Source organism: Suricata suricatta, chromosome X (assembly GCF_006229205.1).
Source record: "Suricata suricatta isolate VVHF042 chromosome X, meerkat_22Aug2017_6uvM2_HiC, whole genome shotgun sequence".
NCBI classification, from domain to species: Eukaryota; Metazoa; Chordata; class Mammalia; order Carnivora; family Herpestidae; genus Suricata; species Suricata suricatta.
Genome location: NC_043717.1, coordinates 23,867,083 through 23,887,783, shown reverse-complemented (window position 1 = coordinate 23,887,783; position 20,701 = coordinate 23,867,083). Strand labels below are relative to the sequence as shown.

Below are 20,701 nucleotides of genomic sequence, written 5' to 3'. Positions count from 1 at the left end.
TAAAGAATAGGTCTGTGATATTTTCAATTCAACTTAAGTTTATAAATAGCTTAAAAATGGTTAATCATAAGAGGGTACTGCAAGAGTATATTTCTTATTCTACACTTTATTTTTTAAATTTGGTTTTCTGTAATTTAAACCTTCAACTGTAATTCTGTTCACTGCAGAGATGGAAAACAGCTGGCGTATGTAATCTTTGCAATAGTTTGCACAAACTCAAATATAGTCATTGATGTATTCTTCCTATGACTTTCGAGCAATTCTGATTGTACTGTTCAACAAATAATGAAAAACGGGAATGATGTCAGCAAAATGGACAAGCAACAGATCCATGCATAAATCCTGCCAGCCATCATCCGGGGCAAGCCCTGCCCACCCAGGGCCTTAATCCAATGACCGGGCAGAAGCCCTCCCAGGGACCTATTGGGAGTCATCTCTGTCCACACATTGGCAAAAGGCCTGCCAACTAAAGACCCAACTGTGGCCCCTGACACAAGCTCTATCCTGCTGAGCAGGGTACTAGCGGCAGGTCCATTTACCCAGGTACCAGAGAAGATCCGAGCCCACCTGAGCCCATGGTAACAAGCCTGCCAAACATGGACCCCACTGCAGACCCAGCAACAGCCTCAAAATTGGCTCCAATTCAGCATGGCTGCAGCTTTGGAGATAATCCCGCTGTCTTAGGGAACAGATAGGAGAAGGGCTTTACCTGCTGAAATCATTCTGTAAAGAGAATAGGTGTTTGTTCCTTCAAATGCACAGACATCAGTGCAAAGGTGCATAGATCATGAAGAATCAGGAAGCTAATGAAGTTCCATTAACCAACCCCCCCCCAAAATGGAGATCTATATATAGATTATATATATAGATTTCATATATATATATATGAATACTATTCAGTCATAAAAAAGATTGTCATTTTCAACAACATGGGTGGAGCTACAGAGTATAATGCTAAACAAAATAAGTCAGTCAGCAAAAGATAAACACCATATGATTTCACTCATATGTGGAATTTAAGAAACAAAATAAAGGGAAAAGAAATGAGAGAGACAACCAAAAAATAGGTACTTAGGTATAGAGAACAAGTTGATGGTTATCAGAGCAGAGGTGGATGGGTGATGAGTGAAATGGGTGATGGGGATTAAGAGTGCACTTATCTTGCTGAGCACTGAACAATATATGGAACTAGTGAATTAGTATACTGTATATATGATAGGTGATGGGATTAAAGAGTACACTTATTATGAGGAGCACTAAGTAATGTATAGAACTGTTCAGTATATTGTACACCTGAAACTAACTTAATATTGCATGTTAACTATACTGGAATTAAAATTACAAAACTTAATAACTAGAAGACAAACCATGAGACAGACTCTTAACTATAGAGAACAAACGGGTGGTTACCAGAAGAAAAGTGAATGCTAGAATGGGTGAAATAGGCAAAGGGGATTAAGAGTACACCTATATTTTTTAATGCTTATTTATTTTTGAGACAGAGAGAGAGAGACAGAATGTGAGCAGGGGAGGGGCAGAGAGAGAGAGAGAGAGAGAGATTGGGAGACACAGAGCCCAATGCAGGGCTGGAACTCACAAACCACGAGATCATGACCTGAGCTGAAGTCAGACACTTAACTGACGGTGCCACCCAGGCATCCCGAGAGTACGCATATCTTGATGAGCACTGAGAAATATATGGAACTACTGAATCACTATATTGTACACCTGACACAAATATAACACTGTATGTTAACTACACTGGAATTAAAATAAAATTAAAAATAATAACTATAGCTACAATAATTCGTGAATGGATACACAATATCAAAAGATGCAAAGTATGACAACAACAGCATAAATAGGAAAGCAAAAGTGTAGACATTTTAAAGTTATTTTGTGTGTGTGTGTGTGTGTGTGTGAGAGAGAGAGAGAGGGAGAGAGAGAGAGAGAGAGAGGAAGCAGGAGAGTGGTAGAGAGATGGGAAAGGACAGAATCCCAAGCAGCCTCAGTGCTTCAGAGCAGAGTCCAATGAAGAGCTTGAACTCATGACTGTGAGATTGACCAGGGGTGTCAAGTGTAAATTTTGTGTATGCAGTTTAAGGTAAGTTGTCATCAATTTAAAATAGTCTGTTAGGGGCACCTGGGTGGCTCAAATGGATAAGCATCTGACTTTGGCTTAGGTCAAGATCTCGCGGTTCATGAGTTCAAGCTCTGCATCAGGCTCTGTGCTGACAGCTAGGAGCCTGAAGCCTGCTTCAGATTCTGTGTCTCCCTCTCTCTTTGCCTCTCCCCTGCTCACACTGTTTCTTTCTTTCTAAAAAAAATTAAAAAAACTAAAAAATAAGTAAAATAGTCTGTTGTATCTATTAGATGTTTCATGTAAACTCATGGTATCCACAAAGAAGAAACGTACTATAGCTTTTACAGATGTAAAAGAGAAAGGAATTAAAGCATATGAGTTAAAAAAATCACAAAGGAGGAAAGCAAGAGAGGAAGAATAAAAAGGAATAACAACAGAAAACAAACAAACAGAAAATAACAAAGTGTCAACAGTAAGTCCTTACCTACCAGAAATAATTTAAACATAAATGGACTGAACTCTCCAATCAAACTACAAAGAGTGGCTGAATAGAAAAAAAAAATAAGATCCAACAATACACTGCTTCCAAAATACTCACTTTAAAGACACACATAGGCTGAAAGTGAGGAATGGAAAAAGATATTCCTGGAATTAGTAACTAAAAATAGGAGTGGCTATATTTATATCAACTAACATAGAACAAATGCAATGAAAATAGTCACAAGGGATAAAGGCCACTCTATACTATATTGTGATAATGGGGTCAATTCATCAAGAGGATATAACAATTGTAAGTATATATGTAGCCGATATTAGAGTACCTAGATATTTCATGCCAGTATTAATTAAACAGAAGGGGAATATAATGATATAATGATATTAGCAGGTCTCAATACCCCACTTTCAATATTGAGATAAAAATTAATAAGGAAACAGCAGATTTGAAGAACACTATAGACCAAATGGACCTAGCAGACATATAAAGAACACACAGGCAAAAAGAGCAAAACACACATTCTTCTTAAGCATGAATCAATATTCTTGAGGATAGATCATACGTTGGGGCCACAAAATTGTATCAAGTATCTTTTGTGACCACAATGATATGTGACTAGAAATCAATAACAGAAGAATATGGAAACTTCACAAATATGTGGATATTACATATCACACTCTTGAACAAGTGATGGGTCAAAGAAGAAAACAAAAAGGAAAATAGGAAATATCTTGAGACAAACAAAAATGGAAACACAACATAACAAAATTATGAGATGAACCAAAGCAGTTCTAAGAAGAAAATTTATAGTGATAAATGCCTGTATCTGAAAAGAATGATCTCGAATATACAACTTCATACCACAAGGAATTGGAAAAAGAACAATCTGAACCCAACTTAGCAGAAGACAGAAATAATAAAGGTTAGAGCAAAAATAAATGAAATACAGAATAAAGAGACAATAGACAAAAATCAATGAAATGAAAAGTTGGGTTTTTGAAAAGATAAACAATATTGACAATCTTTAGTTAGACTAACCAAGAAAAAAGAGAGAAACTAAGTAAATACATTATATATGAGAAAGAAGACATAATAATTGGGACCAAAGAAATTTAAAGGATGATAGAGGCTACTATGAACAATTATATGCCAACAAATTGGTTAACCAAGAAGAAATAGATAAATTCCTAGAAACATACAACCTCCCAAGACTGAACTTTGAAGAAATGGAAAATCTGAGCAAACCAATAATTAAGGAGATGGAGCAATAATAAAAAATCTGTCAACAAAGATAAGCTTAAAACCAAGTGGTTTCACTAGTGAATTCTACCAGATACTTAAAGAAGAATTAATACCAATCCTTCTCAAATTCTTCCAAAATATTGAAGAGGAGGGAACATTCCCAAATTCATTTTATAAGGTCAATATTACTTTGATACCAAAGCCAGATAAGAATATTAGAAGAGGGGCACCTGGGTGGCTCAGTCAGTTAAGCGTTTGACTTTGGCTTAGGTCATGATCTCACGGTTCAAGCCCCACATCAGGCTCTGTGCTGACAGCCTGGAACCTGAAGCCTGCTTCGGATTTTGTATCTCCCTCTCTCTCTGCCTCTCCCCTGCTTGCCCACATGCTTCCTTGTGCACGCTCTCTCTCTCTCTGTCTCTCTCTCTCAAAAACAAATAAAAATGTTAAAAAATAAAAAAGAAGAATACTATAGAAAACCTACAAGCCAATATTTCTGATGAATATAGACATAAAAATTCTCAACAAAATACTAGCAAACCAAATTAAGCAGTGCATTAAAGGATAATACAACATAGTCAAGTGGGATTTATTCCTGGGATGCAAGGATAGATCAATATATGCAAATAAATAAACATGATATCACATATTAATAGAATGATGGATACAAAACATATGATTCTAGCAATATATACAGAAAAAGAGTTTGACAAAAAATTTATAATTTCATTGTAAAAGCTCTCATCAAACTGAGTACAGAAGGACCATATCTGAACATGATAAAAACCATGTAAAACAAACACACAGATAAAATCATATTCAGTGGAGAGAAGGTGAAGGTTTTCTCTCTAAACTCAAGAACAAGGTAATGATGTCCACTCTCACCACTCCTATTCAATATAGTACTGGAAGTCCAACCTAGACTAATTAAGCAAAGAAATAAAAGGCATTTTCCCTTTGCAAATGTCATGAGTTTACATATAAGAAGACCTAAAGGGTCCACCAAAAATCTGTTAGATATACTAAACAAACTCAGCAAAATTTTAGGATACAAAGTCAACATATAAAAATCTGTTACATTTTTGTATAATAACAAATTATCTTGAAAAAACACAAAGAAAATAATTCCATTTAAAGTAGCATCAAAAATAATAAAATACTGAGGAATAAGTTTAACCAAAAAGGTAAAGATCTATACATTGAAAACTACATGGGGCACCTGGGTAGCTCAGTCGGTTGAGCATCCTACTTTGGTTCAGGTCATGATCTTATGGTTCGTGAGTTCGACCCCACGTTGGGCTCTGTGCTGATAGCTCAGAGCCTGGAGCCTGTTTTGAATTCTGTGTCTCCCTCTCTCTCTCTGCCCCTCCCTCACTCATGTTTTCTCTCTCTCTCTCTCTCTCTCCTCAAAAATAAAAAAAAATAAGAAAAATAAAAAAACTATGACATTAATGAAAGAAACTGAAGACACCAATGAAAAAAGACATCTCTTGTTCATGGATCAGAATATTTAATATTGTTTAAATGTCCATACTACCCAAAGCCATCTATAGATTCAATATAACCCCTATCAAAATTCCAAGGGCATTTTTCAGAGATATAGAAGAAACCATCTTAAAATTCATATGGAAATAAAAAAGGCTTTGAATAGCCAAAGTAATCTTGAGAGAGATGAGCCCAGCTGGAGACATCATACTTCCTGACTGCAAACTAACAGTATGGTCCTAGCATAAAAACAGACACATAGACTATTAGAACATAATTTAAGGGTCCAGAAATAGACCCATGCATATTACAGATAACTAGTATTTGACAAGGGGGCCAAGAATACCCATTGGAGAAAGGTCAATCTTTTTAATAAATGGTGTTGGGAAAATTGGATATCCATATCAGAAAGAATAAAGTTGGACCCCTGTCTTATACCATCCACAAATTTTAACATGAAATGGATTTAAGACTTAAATGTGAGAACTGAAATCATAAAACTCCTAGAATAAAATACAGGTAAAATATCTTTGACACTGGCAATGATTCTTTGGATACGATACAAGAAGCACAAGCAACAAAAGTAAAAATAAACACACAAAAAAGCAAACAAACAAAAAAGCTACTTCAAACAAAAAAAGCTTTGGCACAGCAAGTGAAACAATCAATAAAATGAAGAAGCAACTTATGGAATGGAAAAAAATACCTACAAACCACATATCAGATAAGAGGAGGGTTAGTATTCAAAATACATAAGGAATTCATATACCCTAATGTCAAAAAAATTAATAATCAAATTAAAAATGGGCAGAAGAACCACATAGACATTTTATGAAACACATACAAATGGCCAACAGGTACATGAAAAGGTGCTCAACATCAATATCCATCACGGAAATGCAAATTGAAACCACAATGAGACCTCCCCTCACCCCTTTGAGGATGGCTACTATCAAAAAGACAAGAGATAGCAAGCATTGGCAAGGATGCAGAAGGAAAGGAACCCTGGACACTGCTGGTGAGGGTGTAAACTGGTGCAACTACTTAATGGAAAACTGTATGAGGTTTTCTCAAAAAATTAGAAATAGAACTACTATATGATCCAACAGTTACACTTCTGGGTATATGTCTGAAAGAAATACAATCACTATGTTGACAACATATTTGTATGCTCATGTTCATTGAAACATTATTCACAATATCTAAGACGTTAAACAACCTGAGAATCTCTCAATGTATGAATGGATAAAGAAAATGTGGTCAATATATACAGTGGAAAACTATTCAGGCATAAAAATGAAGGATATCTTGCCATTTGCAACAACTTAGACTGTAAAGGCATTATGCTAACTGAAATAAGTCAAAGAAAGACTAAGACTGTATGATCTCACTTATATGTGGAATAAAAGCAGCTGAAGTCAGAAACAGAGTAGAATGGTGGTTGCAAGGGGCTGGAGGCTCAGTGGAAGAGGGTGGTGTTGGTCAAGGGGTATATATTTCCAGCTATAAGGTAAGTAACTCTGGGAATATAATATACAGAATGGTGAATATGGTTAACAATACTATATTTTATATACTCAAAAGTTGCTGAGAGAGTAGGTCTTAAATGTCGCTACAAAAATAGCAGTTATGTGAAATGATAGGTGATTTAACAAACCTTACTGTAGTAATCATTTCACAATGTATACATCTCTCTCCCTCCCTCCCTCCCTCCCTCTCTCTCCCTCCCTCCCTCCCTCTCTCTCTCTCTCTCTCTCTATCACATTGTATAGCTTAAATTTATATAATTTCTTTTTTTAATGTTAATGTATTTGTTTTGAGAGAGAGAGCATGAGTAGGGGAAGGGCAGAGAGAGAGGTAGAGAGAGAATCCAAAGCAGAGTCTGAACTGTCAGTGCAGAGCCTTACAGAGGGCTTGAACTCATGAGCCATGAGATTGTGACCTAAGCCAAAATCAAGAGTCACATGCTTACCCGATTGAGCCACCTAGATGCCCCAACTATCTTTATATCTGATCAAAGGTAGACACTTTGTTATTTAGTACAATAGATGTCAGACATAAAATTTGTTTGCTAAAATTATTGGCTTTTTACTAAATACAATGAATTTTGGAAATGGACTCTCCATGGTAAAATTAGTGCTATTAAAGATATGTTTTTACTTAACAGAATGTACATATACATCACACCCCTACAAGTTTCCAGTGAGGCTAGTGGCCTGCCCCCTTTCAGACACTTTTCCACATATGATTCTAAAATGGTCCTGGGTCAGGGTGCCTGGGTGGCTCAGTTGGTTGGGCGTCTGACTTCAGCTCAGGTCATGATCTTGCAGTTTGTGGGTTTGAACCCCACGTCGGGCTCTGTGCTGACAATTAGCTCAGAGCCTGGAGCCTGCTTCGGATTTTGTGTTTCCCTCTCTCTCTGTCCCTGCTCTGTTCATGCTCTGTCTCTCAAAAATAAATAAATGCAAAAAAAAATTTTTAATGGTCCTGGGTCTAGATGAAGAATGACCTTAGATTCATTATGCACTGAGCCTAGTCCTGCCACTGGTATATTGTCATATTTGTCTCAGGGGAAACTTTCTTGAAAGGTTTTTTAGAACACACACACACAGACACACACACACACACACACACACACACGACAAGAGAGTTGAAACTTCTTCAAGTTTACAGGATGGGTGTGTTAATAAATGCTTATGCAACAGAATTTATCCACATTTTCTTTAATTATTGAATGGAATCAAGGTGGTGGGGGAGTAGTTGCCCTTCTACCCCTAACCATTTATCTCAAAAGATCTTAGAATTATGCATGGTCTTAGGTCAGTTCTCAACAGTTTTGTTTTTCCAAAGACCAGCTTCTCATTCTAGCTGGAACTATGCATGGTCAGATTCCACAGAGGTGGCATAGCTCCAAATCTAAGCTGGGTCACGCTGTGCTGTAGTTCTTCTTTTAGCTAAAAAGCCTAGACTTGCTTTGGCAGGCATCATACAGGTGTGTTTGTTTTGTTTTGTTTTGGTTTGGTTTGCAAAGAATTACAGTAAATTTGTATTTAAAAAGAGAAGTCTGGCTGAGTTTGGAGGATAAAATGGAAGGGTAGAGGATGAAGACTAAGAAGCTCATGTAGGAGGCTTGGATAAGGAGCTACAATTAAGAGTGAGGAATAAGTCTATTTTTAAGAGGCACAATTAACTGATGATAAAACAAGAGAACTGGGAGAAGGACATTTAAAGGCTATTAGTGCATAAATGCAATTGAAGATAGGGCTGTAAAGGTGATCCAAAAAAGTAGGTAGTGCAGAATGAGAAATGCTAAGACCTGAATCCAAAGGGAACAAGAGAGCAAAGTATCAGTATGGTCTATCCTGGAAAAACAGAATCAGTCTGTTAGAGAACTGATACGGGCAAGTAATACCTATTGTAATGACCTGAAAGGAACTGCATGGATGTGTTCCTGACACCAAATTCTTCCTTTCCCAGTCTGACACAGTGGCTGAAATTCTTGGAATTGGGAGTTATCGGACCTGGGCTTAAATTCTGTCTTTCTAGGGGTGCCTGTCTGGCTCATTCAGTAGAGCATGTGACTATTGCTCTTGGTTGTGATTTTGAGCCCCACGTTGGGTATAGAAATTACTTAAAAATAAAATCTTAAAAAAATTCAGGGGTGCCTGGGTGACTCAGTTGGTTAAGTGTCTGACTCTTAATTTTAGCTTAGGTCATGATGAGATCAATGGCATAGAGCCTGCTTGGGATTCTTCCCCCTCTCTGTCTGCCCCTCCATCCCCAAATAAATAATTGTTTTTTAAAATTTAAGAATATAAAATAAAAACGTAAAATTTTTGTCTTTCTAGTTGTGTGATTCTCTGAGTATCAACAAAGTAGCCAACAAAGCACTTGCTATCTAATAAATATTCGAAAAATGGTCAATGAATCTATCCTTATTGTATCACCAGAGGAAGACACGGCTTCAAAATATTATCTAATCTTGCCCTTTTCTTCTTCATACTCCCTGCTTTTCCTTACATCTAAGAGTATTTTATGTATTCCCCTTTTGGGGGGTAATGTGGTGGCCAAGAATAAAGGAGACATCACTAAACTTTTGACTTTTGAATTACATTTTTAAAAGACAAGTCAAGAATATGAAAAGCCTGGGGTATCTTTTTAACAGTTATCTTCTCTTTGGAAGACGAAAGGACTGTAGGAGAGTGATGAAGAATGGGAATTTGATGATATTAGAGAAATTTTCCACCAGTAGGAGAGTATGTATAGAAAGATCTAAGGGAGGCTGCCTGGGCGGCTCATTCTGTTAAGTGTCCAAATGGTGATTCTGGCTCAGGTCATGATCGTGGGTCAGGTCATGATCTTATAGTTTGTTGGATTGAGCCCCGTGTGGGTCTCTGTGCTGTCAGTGCAGAGCTTTGTTGGGATTCTCCCTCCCTCTGGCTCTCACCTACTCGTGCTCTCGGTCTTTCTCAAAATAAATAAATAAACATTAAAAAAAAAAGAAAGACCTAAGGGGATGTGACTAAGGTTTAGAGGCATCTAAACTATCCAGAATCTTTGACCATTCATAACATGACAAATAAAAACTGCATTGGAAGTTGATAGTTTGGGGAAAATCCTTCATCTCATTCAGAACACAAACCAAACATATTTAAAACAGGGTTAATGATCAGGTAAGATATTCAGATAATCTATTTTTCCAGACATCTATTGTGCTAACTGTATAAACAACATCAGATCTTTATACTGAACATATTAAATTCTTTTTTTTAATGTTTATTCATTTTTTAAGAGAGAGAGAGAGAGAGGGAAGAGAGAGAGAAGGAGCGAACACAAGCAGGGGAGGGGCACAGAGAAGGAGAGACAGAATCCTAAGCAGACACTGCACCATCAAAACAGAGCCCAATGCTGGGCTTGCACTCATGAACCATGAGATCATGATCTGATCCAAGATCAAGAGTTGGATGTTTAACCGAATGTGCCACCCAGGCACCTGGAAATTTTTAAATTTTTAAAAGGCAAAAAATATTAGGGACTCAGTGTTCAAGAAAAGAGACTTTGGCTATCAACCTATTTTCAAATCCCATTTTGGCCACTTACAGTAATACTTGCGTTATCTTCATCAGCATTTATTTAAGTCCTGGGAACCTCACTCAGTTGCCTTTTCAATGTCACGGAGATTACAATACTGACCTCAGAGGTTTTTGAGTCTTAGCAAGAATGATTTAAGAATGCCTAGCACTTTGCTTGATATTCATTCAACAATAGCTCTGACTTTGACAATTTCCTCATATCTATTTGACGTAGTACCCAAAAAATTTAATAATTTGCATACAAAGGCAAGAAAGGCAGAAACAAATAGGCAAATCAACAGTTAAGAAATAAAAAGCCCAGTCGTGCTGCAGCACAGACTTCACTCCATTGGGGGAGGGAAGAAGGTAAAACAGAGACTGAACAAACTTTCTCTTCCCTGACAAACCACAATTCTACCTGTGGATTCATTCTAGAGGATTCTGGAAAGGTGGTAACATGGCCAATCCCTTCATTTTCCTTTGTGCCTCTCAGGGCAAAAGTGACAGTGAAAAAAGTTGATAAATATGATCAAGAAACTGTTACCATCTGCACTGTGTTTGCCAGTTTGCATATGCTTCCTCTACTGTTAATTTATGTCATGTATGAATCACTTTCAAGTGACCAAAATGAAAAAAAAAACTTTAGTCTTCTAATGGATGGTTTATGAGCCTCCATGTTAAAGACCCCAAATTCCTCTTAGAGTGCACACATAATTCATGACTGACCAGGAGTAAATAATAATTACGGTTTCTATGTAAACAACATTTACTTGTCCAATTTGAGTAAAACTGGTGGATGTATTATTATGAAAACAATGTGCTGGTGCACTTTATTATCTGTTGGTCCACACTTGGAAGAAAAATTAGTCCGTCTAAATTTAGCTACATAAACAGGATTGAAAAGACTGCTATGCATTCTAAACTATTCAGCACAGTTTATTATAACTGGTCTGTCTAAACAAGGAACAAATTGAGATTCAGTTCAAACCACGGCGCTAGGGAATACAATTAAAAGAGGCACTCCTTGCCCGTAGAAAAGTAAAGCTGGCCCTTCAGTGCTGATTACAAGGTGAGCGGAAATGAACACTGAGAGCGTGGCGATCAGCATCTGTAATTTGCAAGTACTACTTGCAATAGGTTTCTGAAAAGGGTACGTGTTGCTTTACAATTTTCAGAGGAAATTACCTATTGGCTCCAAAGCATCATACGTCATAGAGTTGCATATAAAAGACAAATTCATAAACTGAACAGTGAAAGATGAGAAGGGCGGCTGCCAGGGGCTTTGCAGGTAACTTTTCTTGCCTCTCAGTAAAACAAAGGCAGGAAACAAATAAGAATATTCAGAAAGAACATGAAAAGAGGGAACTCATCTTACCTCCATCCAGCTCCTCGGCCCCAAAATGATTCCTGTAGAAGAGCATGATTTCTATCTTGTAACACTTGTAGATGGTCACCAGACAAACAAGCAGCAAAAGGATAGCACCAAGCCCTCCAGCAAGTTCGACCGTGTACATTAGCTCTAGGAACAACAAGAATAACAAAATTCACAAAAGGGAATTATACCATATTCGCATTCCAAGTCACAAATTCAACTTGATTTCACAGTTTTGTGGATGAGACCAGATGTAGGTAATGGATTAACAGAACCCCTTCCCTTTCTGCACGAGAATGTGACCTTTCTAGCTCTGTTTCCTTGGTAACCAGATAAGGTGGTCTGTGGTGACTGTGTTGCTAAGCGACATTGCTTATGGTAAAGATGGTAGACTGCATTTGGATGGAAAGAATTATAAATACCTATTTGGAAGCGATAATTTTGGGCTTGCCTGAGTACAGTAACGCCTATAAACATGTCCCTTGGGGGACTGACTCCCAAAAACTATGCTTGTGGGGTTGATCAAAGAAATATTGGTTCCTGTGGATATGAAGCATTTAAGTCAGGACAGTTTCTGAACTCACCCAATGTGAATCTTGATGTTTCTCACCAGAGCTACCACCTAGGGGTTGGGGCTGAGGGGACGTAAGGGTTCTAACCAAGCGGTTCCTGAAGGGCAGTGTGGACTGTTACTTAGAGTGCTGGGTGGACTGCCTAAGGAATACTGTCTGCTGCCTCCTGCCAGGAGCAATGACTACTGTTCTATATGTTTCTGAATGATCGTGCCAGTGGGGCTTGGCACAGTATTGGTGGCTAAGGACTTGGCCTTAAAAAGTAGGTCCCCTCGTGGATGTCACACCAGACTATGTCGGTAGTATTTTCCCTTCACTAAGATATTTAGAATTTTCTTTTTGCTTGTTTCCCCTTTTACTAAGCAGGTTGCTACATTCTACCCAAAAGAGAGATTTTCTTGCTCCTTACTACATACATGTTCTATTTTTCCTCTTGAATATCCATATTACATTAAAAATTATCAGGCATTTCTGGGCATAAAATATTCACTTCTTTTCTTCCCCGTACACATTGTAACAATATCAAGGCTACTGGTTTTTAAACACTAAGCCAGAATGCACAGACTATGAAGTTCACTTTAAGTGCCTATGTATGCCTACTGTCTTTATCAACATAGTCCCATGTTACTGATGGGTCGCAATTGTTAACTATTTTTTTTAATGTTTATTTTTAAGAGGGAGACAGAGGGAGTCAGAGAGTGAACAGGGGAGGAGCAGAGAGAGAGGGAGACACAGAATCTGAAGCAGGCTCCAGGCTCTGAGCTGTCAGCACAGAGCCTGATGTGGGGCTCGAACTCATGAGCCGTGACATCATGACCTGAGCTGAAGTTGGATGCTTAACCGACTGAGCCACCCAGGCGCCCCCATTGTTCACTACTGTTGATGACTCCATTGAAAAGTGTTAGTTTCCTTAATCACCATTAGATATAAAAATTCCTCAAAATGCGGCTCTGAAATAATGGTATTTTGAGGCCTTAATTTATAATCCATCAATGGGTTATCTAATTTCATAGCATAGGTAATGTAGGCTTATAGTGAAAACGTTAAAATAATCTATGGCTTGAGTAACAACTACTCTTGTGTTATAAGATCACTCCTGAGATCTCAAAATATGGGGTGAAATCCTCAAAACTACAATGTAGTATCAGTGATAAGTAACTTGAAAACATGGTCATCATTTTCTCACAAGAACATTTTGTGGTTTGTGCACGTGTGTGCATGTGTGTTTGCATGTGATGTCACTTTTTCTTTGATAATTACAGAACTCAGCCATATTTTTCATTATGTAGACCTTCATTTTTAATTCAACAGTTTAATAAAAAACATATAACTGCAATTTAATCAAGTGTATTTTTATGCTCTTATTAAAATTAAATGGGAAATAGAAGAAAACCTTATTAGAAGTGATTGGACTTTATGAATTTAAGAAAGAATAAGAAAATGAGTTATTAAATCTTTAAGAGTCTAAATGAATTAATATGAAAAGTGAAATGCTGAAAAGCACCTTCTGGAAATTTTTATATTTTGTATTTAGAAATATGAGACAGCTTTATCTGCTAAATCTTGTGATGACCTATACAAGATACTACTACAAAAGTACCATAATTAGACACAAAAAGCTCTTCGGTATAATGTTTTCCCATCACTACGTGAACAGAAAGGATAAGTAGGTAGACGAGGCCACAGGGTGCATTGGGCCTGGTTCTCTCAGTGTATGAGTTAACTCCACCACACACAGAAACCTGCAGAAAATTCTAACTTATGTCCATAGGCCAATTTGTATACCAAAATCGTTTGATTTAAATTATACTGGATATGATGGAAGAGAAAAACAGTTAAACTGTGGATTCCTTTCAAATTCATCAGATTTTAATGCATTAACCACTGACAATTTATCACCCTAAAATCTCCTGCAGGAGAAAAGAAAGGGGAAAATAATGGAAAAGGCTTAACTTATACTCTCAAACTCTGCTAGTGGAAGAGCCCAATGGTACCACCAAATTAGAAAATTTGAGATAGTTTTTAACAAAGTTAGCTTAAGAATCTACCCTGTGACTAGCAAGTACACTCCTAAGTATTTACCCAAGGAAATATAAGCAAATATCCACAAAAGATTTGTTCAAGAGTGTTCCAAGTAGTCTTATTCATAGTGGCTGTGACTGAAAATGACCTACAGGTTGATTAACAGGAGATACTGAACAGACTTCTGTATGACCATATGATAGAACACACGCAGCAGTTAAAAGAATAAACTACTGACACATGCAACGTGCATGAATCTCACAAAAGTATGTTAGGTGAAGGAAGCCAGACACAAAGGAGTATCTTCTATATAATTCTGTCTAAATGAAGTACCAGAACACACCAAAATAAACCTTAGCGATAGAACTCACAAAATGGATGCTTTGTGGATGAGGGATGGGAAACTGTATTGCAAGGGGGCAAGAGGAAACTTTCTGGGGTAAAAAATATTCTGTAGCACTTTTCAGGTATGGATATACAAGTCTCTAATCGTCACAATGCAATGAACTGAACACTTACAATCTATGCACGTTACCTTATGTTAATCACGCTGCAATTCTTTAAAACTTTGATTTTTTTGAAACAAAATAGCCATTAGAAATTCTAACTCAAGGCTTAGGTGGGGGAAAAGCTGTAAGGAAAGCTGGAGTCAGGACAACTGTGTCTGCAGGTATCTGTCCAGGTCGAGAACGGTTCTATGTTGACTTGAAGCACACTCCGGATTCTAGAGACAGGGCGCCAGGCCTGGGCAACTAGCATGCTTCACCCCCTATCTAGGTGAACGGCTTTTGAAATAATCCAAAACTGTGCCTGAAACATAATCTTATTAATCTAATAATCGAAATTCTCATTTTCTTTGGATGGTATTTAGAAGACTGGTCTTTACACACTTCTTTAAGACTTTTAAACACTGAATATGTAAAACTAGAGAAAAATTATAAGAGAGTTAAGTCCTTCCTACTTTTAGGGAAGTCACTGCCCAACTGTTTATCATTCCCATTGCTAGAAGTCTAGGGCTAGTCAAATAATTATATACACTACCTCATACATACTATTTTATAGGCCAATCAATAGTATTGTCTGAAATGTAATGAGGAAAAGACAGAGGGGTTGATGGGGCTTAGCAATTACAGAAATGGTCTAGTGTCACATGAATGTACACTTTAAGGTACAAACATATGGAAAGTTATATATACCTAGAGTATGTGCAATAAGCAAGAATAAGTCTTCTGAGCCATAAGATAGTCATTTACTAATAATAGAGATACCAAAACCAGGTCCAAAGACACGGCATTTTCAAGGAGCGAATTTACCCAGGGATCCGGACAGTATCCCAGATTTCCTCCAGATACTTCTGTAGTATTACATGCAGAAGTATAGTGTTCTTACAATGTCCTTGGAAGTCAGAAAAGAAATGTGTCTTTCGCCACGGCCCACATACCAGTGCCTGCTCCTCGGTTACTACATTAGTTTTACGCAAGAGTAACTTACATGCCTTCATACTATAAATGTGAGAGCTTAAAATTTTTTTCATTTAAGTTTCTTTGCATTGGTTTATATACCGTGTGTAAACTCTCCCCCCAAAAATGGTATATTAGATTTAGTTTACACATTCTTTTGCTCCAAGCTGGACACATTCATTAATATGAGTGCTACCCATTATTGCTTATCCATTGGGTCAAGACAAAATTACTAGCGGTTAAATTCTATTACAGTTAGAAGAAAGGATTTGGGCTCACTGCTGTATTTTATCCTTCCATCACAATGTGAAAGGTGTTGCCCCAGCAAATGTCATTTTCCCTTTGAAATGGGATCTGCTTTTCAGCTCAAGTTCAAGTTGCCTGGAGTGGCAGCTTTTAAAAAATAAAAAGATTCCATTTCAGCACAATCCAACATCAGAAGATGGAAAGAGAAAGTGCGGACCGTTTAAAAATCTGTTTAGCCTTTTGTTATTCTGTTAAAATGATACACTCTGCCCCCCTTTAAGGGATTGAGACTGAATATTGAAAATTGTAAAGCAAAACCGCTCAGCAAAACCTAAAGGAAACTGGCATTTGGTTAAACACAACAAATGAACAAGTGCCAAAGAGTTACATTTAAGGGCACCAGCAGTCATTTAGTTATAGGCAATTAACAATAGTCTTTGGAAAGCTCCAGTTTGGGCAAAGGGAAAACACATTGATTATTGCTGCAGGAGTAGAGTGCTTTCAGAATAAATTGCTTCAATTTAAAACTAGATTTGCTACAAGCATTTTGAGCAATGGCTACAATTTTTTCTTATCAAGACAGTTGGACCAAGCAACCCTTTAAAAGAAACAGCTAATTAAAATAAAGCGCATGCCATCTCTTAGTATATTGGATTACATTGCAAATAATAAATGCATTTGGTTTACACTAATCTTGCTGCAATTACCTAGTGCAGTTGGGGACCCTATTTTTTCTACTGGCCAGTACCTGGTATTATTGTTGGCAAACTTTTTCTGCTAGTTATCTTTGAACAGGTAAAGATGTTAACAAAGCAAATCAAAATTTTTATGTATTTTGGAACTCCTCACTTGGATTTTCATTTTGTTTCTCTATATGTATTTATGTGCATAATCTTGTTTAAAGTATAACTGAGGATTTTAGGTGGTTTTTCCTTATATAGTTCAGCCTAAAATTGCCTCATTCATTATATAAAGTCCTTTGAAATGTTCTGTCCTGATTTATATTCAGTAAAGTGCAAGTTTGTGGGGGAAATGCATGATAGACAATGTAATGATCCCAGTTTATTCATTAGCCTCACCAAGCGCATTTCCTCTTCTCTCATTGTGTTATAAAGAGCTAAACTTTATAAGGATTTATCCATCCACATAAATTCATATGCATATTTATTTCTCTGGAGCAGCATAACTTATTTGTTCCTGGCAGGAGGATAATTATGCTCAGCCTACAAAGATATTCAACTCAATTCTACAATACATCGACACAATTTAGAAGCAGTTATAATTTTTTTTTTTTGGTAACACATTAAGAAGCTGAATTGCTATTCACATAATAGCAAGAACATGTTTTGGGGAAGGTATAAACTAGTATGTAAAGACAGCAGTTTCGCTTTTGCAAAAGTGCCTTTTGGAACAAGGCAGGATATACAAAATAATAATATTATCATAATAACGATAATAATAAAAATGAACTTGAACATGGTCTCTGAATTTAGCAGCTTGATGTGTGCAACCAAACATCTGGGCAAAAGATATCCTTCAAAGTGGTATATTTTGTGATTTTGGAGAGATGTTTTCAGCAAAAGTATCAGGTTAACTTTACTTACTGCCAATCAAGAATGCAAATATGGTTGTTGGCTAGGACCCATTGTTAGGGCATAGGCTAAGTGCCCAGAAGCCATTGGAACTTTATTGTTACATGTTAATAAACTCAAAAATTGAAAAATAAAATGAAAGATGAGAGGAAAAAACATACATCATTCTTTCTGCAGTTAGCTAAAGCCTACCCTTAAAATGTGCTTTTCTTCCTTCCAACCAGATAGGAAGGGTGTTAAGTTTTGTTTTTTTCCTATGAAGTAAAAGGAATATTCATAAGTGGTATGTATTAAAAGACAAGATGAATAATGACAGTAATCAAAAAACATGATTCCATGAATTCATATTAATGAACAATTAATGAACAAATAAATTAAAAAGAAAGGTCTCCCTTAGCCAAAGTAGAATGCCACTTGGTAAGAATAGAAGAAATGACAGAATTACAAATCACGATGTTTCAGCTATCCTAATAATAATTCATTCAGGCAGGATTATCAACAAATGCTAAAATTATTGGATGAAAGATCAATGAGGTGGCATATTCACACTGTTTTAAAGTACCTCCCCACTGATTATTTATTTATTTATTTTAAAAATAGTTTATTATCAAATTGGTTTCCATACAACACCCAGTGCTCTTCCCCACAAGTGCCCCCCTCCATCACCACCACCTCTTTTCCCCCTTTCCCTCCCCTTCAACCCTCAGTTCATTTTCAGTATTCAATAGTCTCTCAAGTTTTGTATCCCTCTCTCTCCTCAACTCTCTTTCCCTCTTCCCCTCCCCCTGGTCCTCCATTAGGTTTCTCCTGGTCTCCTGTTAGACCTATGAGTGCAAACATATGGTATCTGTCCTTCTCTGCCTGGCTTATCCCACTGATTATTTATTAACCAAAAATGGACACCACCTTAAGGAAGTAGCCCAAATTAACATCGCCAGTAACGGGAGGAACTGACATCACATGCCTCCTGATGTGATGCATTAAGAAGGCACAATTATCATTTACATAGTATTCAAGCCAGAAACAGGTAAATATCCAAAAAAGGAGGACATACCAGGCAAACCAAACTGAGGGACATTGTACAGAAAATAAAATCTGATTTCTACGCTTCCAAACTGTCCAAGCTATTGTTGGGGTCAAGGGCAGGCCCTTGGGCTTGATTATTTTGAGTTAAAAGCAATCGAAACTAAACACAGCAGATGTAGGCAAAGGTCTCCACCTTCCCCAACTGCCTAAATTGACCTTGGAAAGGAGAGCCTGTACCAGGAAGAGAGCTCTCATCAGAGAATCCTCTTTATGTAAGAAATTTATGTGCCTACCAGGACAACCTTTGTCTTCTAAATGCCTTTGTTTTCCACTCTTTTTTTCCCCAAGCTCAGGAGGTCATATAAGCCTCAGGTGGTCTTACTGTCTTCGGAATTTCACTTCTGTTGGGGATTCCTCCTACTAAATTTGATATTCTCCTGTTAATCTGTCTCATGCTTAGTCCAGTCACAAGGACCTCAATGGGCAGAGGAAATTTCTTCCCAACACCATGAAAGACAAAGGCTTAGGCACCCTCCCGGGTTAAAGGACAGTAAGTAAGAAGACTTGACAAACAGAATGCAATGTGTAATCCTGGATGGGAAATACAGTAGAAAAGTATTACTGTGACAGGCTTTTAAAAGTAAATACAGACAGTATTTTAGAAATAGTTTTCTACTGCTTTCAATTTTGTTGAATTTTGATAACTATACTGTGGTTAAGTAAGAGAACACCCTTGTTTTCAGAAGATTCACACGGAAGAATTTAGTCATGATATCTTGATGGTTCATCAAGAATACATTGTGTGCTTGTATACACGGTGTAGCTCATCTTTTTATTTCCCTATCCACATTAAGAAAGGTAAGGCAAATATGGCAATATGTTAATAATTGGTGAACCTAGTCGAGGAGGATATGTGGAGATTTATTATGCTATTCTTGCAGTTTTTCTGTACCGTCCAGTATTTTTGTTTTCAAATCAAAAGTTAAAAATAAGAGACAAATGGTAAGAGATTATCTCAAGCGTTATTGTAATTAGAGTGTGTTTTGTGTTGAATAGTCTTGACTGAAAATTTTATTATTTACAGTCATTCCAATGTAATCTGTACAAAGCCTTCAGTGTAATCTTCCAAATATGTGCCCTTGCTTTGGAATTTTTTTCACTAATTGTTGGTCGCTCTACAATGCTCCTAGAAAAAAGTCCAAAACCCTTATGTTGGCATTCACGGTCCTTCACTCCTTTAATTGAAGCAGCTAATTAACCTCCAGCCGACATCATCTCTCCAATGTGAATTGAATTTGACATGTGTTTTCCCCATCCTGGACTGATGTAGACTCTCCCCTTTCCACTTATTAAAACCCTACAATGCTGCGAGGCGAGGCTAAGACTCATACTTAGAATGAAGCTTTTCCAAAAGTGTTTCGTCTCCTTAGAAAATGTATTTTCGGTAGCTTCTTTGGGGACTTACTATAGTGCATTATGTTGTTTAGTCTTATTTATGGTTTGACATTACAGACAATTGTTTTACCTTAGGACTTTGCTTTTTGTCATTGCGCATATACACTCTCAGTTTGGTCTACTGGGCACTCATTCCCAATCACAAACTGCACTTTGCATCTATTTTTCTTTCTTTTTTGGTAAAGCATTAATCATGATGTAATATTAATTTGCTTATTAATAAATATATTATTGTTTATTATCTGTCTCCTACTAGAATTTAAATTCTATCAGTAGCAAGGGTTTTTGGTTTGTTTGGTCTATTTTGTCCCTATTTTTTTTTACTGATCTATCTCAAATGCATTGGAAACTATCTGACACATAGTAGGTACTCAATCAATATCTGTTGAATAAATCAATGACTGAATGATTAGGAACAAAGTCAATTTTCTAAGAAAAAGTTAGTTTTTTATGCATTCCCATTCTAAAATTCCCAGAATATCTCTGTGAGCCATTTACTCAGCCAACATGTCACCAAGTTTAAGCAACTGAAGAGGTACAATTACTAATATGCAGTCTATTAATTTGGTAACAAAATA

General features: G+C 37.0%; 1 protein-coding gene across 1 annotated transcript in view; it reads right to left on the bottom strand.

The window, feature by feature from the left end:
* IL1RAPL1 (interleukin 1 receptor accessory protein like 1) overlaps positions 1 to 20,701 on the bottom strand; it is a 641,707-nt gene that overhangs the window by 6,946 nt on the left and 614,060 nt on the right. The window contains exon 8 of the mRNA XM_029929632.1: positions 11,754 to 11,897. Within this exon, the coding sequence (XP_029785492.1) occupies positions 11,754 to 11,897 (144 nt within the window). The remainder of the gene's footprint in view (positions 1 to 11,753; positions 11,898 to 20,701) is intronic.